The sequence below is a fragment of the Citrus sinensis genome, chromosome 6, assembly GCF_022201045.2.
Source record: "Citrus sinensis cultivar Valencia sweet orange chromosome 6, DVS_A1.0, whole genome shotgun sequence".
NCBI lineage: Eukaryota > Viridiplantae > Streptophyta > Magnoliopsida > Sapindales > Rutaceae > Citrus > Citrus sinensis.
This window is the reverse complement of record NC_068561.1, coordinates 108,468-115,411: the sequence shown is the minus strand read 5'-3', so window position 1 is coordinate 115,411 and position 6,944 is coordinate 108,468. Positions and strand designations below refer to the sequence as shown.

Genomic DNA, 6,944 nt, shown 5'->3' with positions numbered 1-6,944 from the left:
TTCTTTCATTGCATCCTCTTCCATGATCCCCATATTTTGTCCATTAAATTTGGGTATTTGTATCAAAAGCAGGTCACTCAAAACCTTTCACAGAAGTAGAAGCATAATCACAATCTTGTTGTTTAGCAATAGACATTAATGTAATGAAGATTGATAGTTTCAAATATATCAAGAAGGAGCTAGCTAAGCAGGTGATGAGGTCTATAATTTTAACTAGTCAGTCAAGCGCTTTGGGAAAGCATATAGTGATTAATTAGTCAACGGTCATTCAACTAATGCTGGAAAATTATGGTTGTATTTAAAATTCAAAACCATTCTTTTGAAGAGACACATGCAGTCTAACTTATTTAATTACGAATTAATACCTAGCAGTCTAATTTATTTGCACACTATTTGATAAAAAATTAAAGAAAAAGTTGTTTTCCAAAATATGGTGGTAAATCCTTCACGTTGCCCGACAATATATAATTTAGGATACTGAAAATATTCATTTCCAATATACACATATGGTGATAACAAATATTAAATTCTATACAATATTTTATAATTGACTGCTAATAGAAATGGTGAGTAATTAATTAAAATTTTGCAGAGGATAACATTTATGGAAGACATCAATTCTAAGAAGAAAATTAATTAAATTATTAATCCATCATATATAAACCAACCTCGTGAGTGGAGATGAGAAGAAAATTTGCAATTTTGAATTTAATTTTATCATCTAAACTAAGCAAAAAAGAATAGCTATACAGCTAATCTTCTTGTACTTATATTTTCTAAACTATATGGCTCCTAAAAGAACAAAGACGATCCGTTCAGACGATCAAGAAACTGATTCGATGAATGAAAAGTTGCAAGTTGAAGATTCCTTTGGTCAAGATGATGCAAAAGATGATCCAGATTATGAGCTTGAAATCCTCCATACGCAAAAGAAGTTGAAGAAAAAGCTGACCGAAGGCAATAAGGGTGCATCATCTACTGCCCATGAAAATGAACTTTTTGAGTTGTCTAAAAGGATATGGGGTGAGGGTATTGATAATTGTCCTACTGCAACAACTGCGGTGGCTGAGCCAATTATTGATGTATCTTTGCTGTGTAGAAGTGTTAAATGTGAGACCACAATGGTTGATTTGGATGAAAGATTTAGTGAGTTAATGAGAGAAAATAGGATTGAGCAAGTGTTGGAGAAATTAGGAGAAGCAGAGAGGATTGAGTTTAAGAGAATGTGGGATGAGATTCAGATTTTAGAATTGAAACTCAGCGTCAAGAGGGCAGAATTGGTTAAATTTCAATCCCAAATTATGTTAAATGCAATGATCAAAAGTAGCAAGTGAGCTTGAAATCAAGAATGCTTGTTAGATTATTAGTGGTTGTCCTATTCTAGTTAGAATTTGCTGAAAAAAAGTTGGAATTTTGGCCAAGAATATTTGAAATTTTATTATGGCCAAGATTATTTTTTCAGCAACCTTATATTTTTCGTTCTATTTATTATGGCTAATGAATTATTGGTTTGGTAAAAGTGTAATTATGTCAACATCAAATAAATTCGACTTAGGTAATTCAAAGAGACGGCTTCTCTTCGATGATAAATAAGCATATGGGTTTATGTTCGCATTGATTTAATTATACAAACTCATCCAAGTCCTCTCATCACCCATACTACCAAGGACCAAGGGCCTTTTTCTACTAGTGAGCTATCAAGAACCAAAACAGGAAGAAGCAATCTTTGTGTGGAAGAAATGTTGCAATTTCGAAACAATTACTTGCAAGGGTTGAATGACGATAAGATTGAAGAGTTGATTGAATTGAGTGAAAATCACACAAGGCTGATTTGGAGAAGAAACGGACTGAAATTAAAATCTTGAAATTGGAGCTCAACTTGAAGAAATCAAGGATACTTCCATCACAGTGATGCGAAGTAGGATCCTCTCTTAGTGTTTTCTTCTCGTAGTCTCCCTTAATCTTTTAAATTTAGTGAAAAAAGTTGGCTTCGTTTTAAATTAAATGAGAAAAAGCTGCCTTGATTATAATATGACTGTTCCATGAGCTTGTATCACATTTTAGAGGAAGGACTTTTTGTATTCTTACTAGGAAATGCATAATAGTAAATAACAATAATTAGGGATGTTGTTAAACCAGCACCAAACAGTTGATAACAAAATCTCTATTTCTCATAATAAGCTCTGGAGTTTTTCACTTGAACAGCTCAAAATGATCTAAAGAAATCTAGCTAGCCTGCTTTGTACTTACATCGATCATTATAGCTTAAAACTTGTAATCCAACATCCAACCCACTTATAATCAATTTCTGAAGGAAACATCCCGCCCAAAGAGACCGTTTTTCCTCTATTATCCGTTTCCCTTAAGTTAATCAAAATTCACAAAAAGAAACCACCATCACAAGTTCCCTTTAGTACTAACAAGAAATTCCCAATAGTAATTAAGCATGTGATCAGTAGGCCTCACCCGATCCCACTTCCCCGTACAAAATATTGCGTATGCATCAGCTGCATATCTGGCCAAATTTAAAGTTAAAAGAAAATCATCAGTTCCCATGAGTGTCAACTTTAGTTAGTGGAATATAACCACGGGATCTATAAATGTTGACAGACACCGAAAAAAAAAAAAAGAGTCAACTTACTTCCCAACGCCATGAAGTTGAGTTACATGTGTCCAGCTCTCCCCCAAATACTCCTGTGAGAAGCGTTTTATCATCGGTGCCCTTTTCTTTTGTAAACCTAGAGTGCTTATAATCTTTTCTATCTCCTCTGCATCAACCTCAGTAGCAGTCTTCGCATCAGGGCACAGTGTGAAGAGGTCAGATATGACTCTTCCCGCCTTCAATAAGATGGCAATCTCCTTTAGGCGTATTGAATATATTTGTGCCATAAATAAAAACTCCTCCTTTTGGTTTGATAAAGTAGCATATAATTATTTGAAACACCAAAACTAAACAGGAAAAGTAAAAATAACTTTACGTGCAGCAACGGTTTTGTAGAAAGCATAAAATTTGTATGTCTGAGAACCTACGTATCATCAATGGACCAGTCCAACAATATATGCATTCCCCATACATTTTAACTCGCATTCCATACGAAAACTAACATTGTAAGAAGTAGCACGACAGCATGCCTAAACAGTTGATGTGGGAGAGTGATCACACTCCCTTGTCTCTTAACAGAGCCACCTCATCCACAGCATATTTATAAGGAATAGGAAATTTTATGCTTTTGCTCAAACCAGAATTCAATCATGACCAGTTGATTGGGAAAAACCAAGAAGGAAAAGGAAATAAACAAATACATAAAAGAAGACCCTTATTCTTCCATGAGCTTTTTGCAGCATCACACATTCCTCTCCCCCCCTCAAAACAGAAAAAAAGAGTAACCAGAAAAGTGTTCATTCAGTTGCTCAGTAAGTGAGTTTTATGTAAAACTCAGTAAGTACAAACATAATGGTGCATCTGTTTATTGTTTCCTAAATCATGGTTTCAAAATTGATTGGCATTTTACATATCCAAAAAAATGTCTCTGGTAAGTACAGACATAAGGGTGCATCTGTTCATTGTTTCCTAGATCGTGGTTTTGAAATTAATTGGCATTTTACATATCCAAGACTGTCTCTGGTAACATTCTTTAAAATCAATGTTCTGAAAATGAATAGCTGTAAAATAAAACTGAGTAATATTTGAAAATTTTTTCAATTAATTCATGTAAATATCATAGTCATGTGGCATGGGAACAATAAGTGCTCCTTGACATTTGAAATAAAAATAATCCTCTAAGGCAACTGAGGAGTAACAAACAAATCAGGTCAGATTTGGAAAGCAATAAACTCTTGAATAAACTATCAAATGACCAACAAACCTAAAGACAAAAATGGGTGTCCTTTATCTATTCACTATGAGGTGGGTTCCATTACACAATGACTCCTGCCTTCTAATGACTGGAATGTGAAGCTGTTGTGCCCCAAAAAAAAAAAAATTGCAATATGAATAAATTGACCAAACCATAAAGCCAATCAATGCTCGAAATAGAAAATCTCATAATTTGATTCATGGAATAACATACTTAAACATTATGAAGATGGAAAAAGGAATCACTTCATAACGGGGATTGGGTGACACTGGCTATTTAGGACTATTGACATTATATAACATATTATGTCCTAAACACATTAAGTGACACTCTCCAGGGTAATAAACCAATAAATCATGCAACCAGTAACAATGAAGTACAACTATGCAATCTAATATAGAGTTGTATGTACCACTCTTTAAATTTGTGATAATGTACTAGAAGACATTGAAATATTGACTAACAAGAGTACAAAGCGACACATTAACTTCACCTTTGCCAGATATATTTTAAGCAAATCAGATGCAAATTATCTAGAAGACATGAATCGTAAAGAATTAACAGCAACTCAAAACTAATAACCAGAGAATTCAATAACTGCAGCCACGCAACCTAGGTCTAGAGTAGCTTTGTACCACTATCGAGTTGTGACCTTGTACTTGAGGGCATGAAAAAACTGACAAAGATAAGAAATAAAAACCTGCAACTTGACTACATCTTGCAATTTATAGTTCAAAGAAACGAGAGGAAAATGTACCAGAGGACTCGACAAGAATAACATTATGCAGCAAATTCACTACTAACCAGAAAATTTACTCAACACTAATGGTTACTGCTACAACAGAAAATATCCAAAGTGCCTCATGAGAAGATGAGTAAAAAACATATCATAAAAATTATTCAATCACTTCTCCAGAAAGTGAAGCAATTCAAAAATTTGATCCAGAATTCGTTGAAACACTGCTAAGTTCATGGATACCATACTTAAGAACCTTTCACAATGACTAAATTATGTTAAACACATGAAACCATATGGACCTTACCAAGTAAATATAGTTCAAAGAAAAGAAGACACAAAATGCCGAAATTTAAGAAATCATAAAGCCAAAATTCAAGAATGAGATAAAAAATAATCTCAGAATTGAAGATATAATGTGAAAATGGTTGGTGCTCCTTTATTATTGATGATTGAATCAGAGTATTAGATAACCACTTGCTCTGTCAGACACAGTCAAATAGTCCATTTTTATAGCTTAAATCCAACTTCTGAGCCATAATTAATTAAATATTTAATCCCTGTACTAGCTTTTTCAATGGAAAGCCAAGACTTATTATCTCATCTCAAATACATCAAAAATCAATTACAACTAAAGGCCTCATATTTAATTAAGCTGAGTTACCATATCAATCACTTCATTGCTATTGAGTTGCCATAACAATCACTTCATTGGTAATATCATGAATGCATGAATGCATATCAATGCATATCAATGAGATATCAATTAGTATGTTCACATGAATGCATATCAATGAGATGACGTACCTGCAAACCAGTAGTTCTGTTGAGAAGCATACAAATAACTATAACCCTCCAAGGGTCATGAACATGTTCATGTTGGAGAAGCACTATTGGGGAGCGCGGAGGATTCCAAGTGTTATCTGGACGCTTTCTTTCGTAAGCCTCATCTCGCTTCTGGGCCGCAGTTAGAGTAACACTTCTACTCCTTTTCTTCTTCACTGCAATATCTTTCTCTTTTTCTTCTTGTTGTTGATTATGTACTTGCACAGTTGCTGCTGCTGGTGTTGTTGAGTTTTGATTTTGAAAGTAAGGGGAAACCTTTCGAGCTTGTGCCATTGTACTAGTATCATGATTCTTTCTTTCGACATTTCCTGCTTTTTGCCTCTGAAAGTAAGGAGAAACCTTAACCTTAGGAACTTGTACATGATGCGGCCGCGCCATTGTATTACTAGTAGCAATATCATGATTCTTTCTTTCATCATTTTCTGTATTTCGTTTCTGAAAGTATGGGGAAGCCTTTTTTTCAGCATTGTACCATAGCGGTTGCTTTTTCAAGGGACAGAAACCAATCTTTCTCCTAAGAGTCTCACAATGATGCTTGTAGGCGTATCTGGAAAGCGCTTCTTCAATCTTTACAAACAACTGGGTTCTGGGCTTCTTCTTTTGATCTTCCTCTTCCTCTGGTTTCACAGAAATTAATAAGGGTTCCTTTTCCTTGTCTTTATCCAGCAGAATTTCATTGCTCTTACCCACCTCTGGCGGCACAGAAATTAAGGGTTTCTTCTTGTTCTTCTTCTTCTGCTGCTGCTTTTCTTCGGGTATCTTCTGAAAATACGGAGAGCGTCGGACTTGTATTTCTTCAGCAGAGACACAGCTATGTTTTCTCTTCTTCTTCTTCTTCTTCTTATGGATTTCCAAACCCTCCGAATCCGATACTGTTGCAAATCCTTCTTCTTCAACTTTCTTCTTCTTCTTCTTACTTTTCTTCTTCCTTCTCTGTAGATTCTCTCCGGTCTGTGCCTCTTCCATTTCCAATTTCCAACCTTTTACAGAACAATGGAGAGGACTAAGTGAAAATTTCCCAATATAATAACATATACGTATCTACATTCTAGAAGCAATAGACACAGAGGGACGAAGGATGGTGGGACCGAAAATTTATATCCGAGACGCCCCAGTCGGTTTTCGGGTTTGGCCATTTATTTTTGTAAATCCAATGTATTTTGGGAAAATAATTACAACAAATTTTTATTTTTTTAAATGTAAAAGTCAACGAAATTTTTTTATAATTAATTAATTAAATTATTATTGTAATTTTTTCTTTAGGCATTTTTTACCATTAGGATTATTTTAAAATATATTTTATCCAATTATTTTACTCTAATAATATAAAATAATTAAATTGCTAGAAAAATATGAGCTCTTATATATGATACTTTATTTTTAATTTTTTTTTTGAATTTCTGTAATTATTTCTTCGGATTATGGTGGGCTTACAAAATTTGACAAGTGGATATAAGATCACCAACTTCTTATTTAGTTGAGTGGAGTTATTGGTAGCCAAAGAC

At 34.1% G+C, this 6,944-nt stretch overlaps 1 protein-coding gene across 2 annotated transcripts; it reads right to left on the bottom strand.

The window, feature by feature from the left end:
• Nucleotides 1-2,149: 2,149 nt before the first annotated feature.
• LOC102607342 (methyl-CpG-binding domain protein 4-like protein) lies at nucleotides 2,150-6,504 on the bottom strand. Of its 2 annotated transcripts, none has more exons than XM_015526297.3 (3): nucleotides 5,401-6,504; nucleotides 2,642-2,904; nucleotides 2,150-2,515 (listed from the first exon to the last, which is right to left on the bottom strand). In XM_015526297.3, exons 1-3 carry the CDS (start codon nucleotides 6,403-6,405, stop codon nucleotides 2,398-2,400), a joined length of 1,386 nt encoding a protein of 461 aa, XP_015381783.1. In that variant the 5' UTR covers nucleotides 6,406-6,504; the 3' UTR covers nucleotides 2,150-2,397. The 2 variants fall into 2 exon arrangements, with proteins under 2 accessions (XP_015381783.1, XP_006494704.1); XM_006494641.4 differs by having other exon boundaries at nucleotides 2,642-2,838; nucleotides 5,401-6,497.
• Nucleotides 6,505-6,944: the final 440 nt, after the last annotated feature.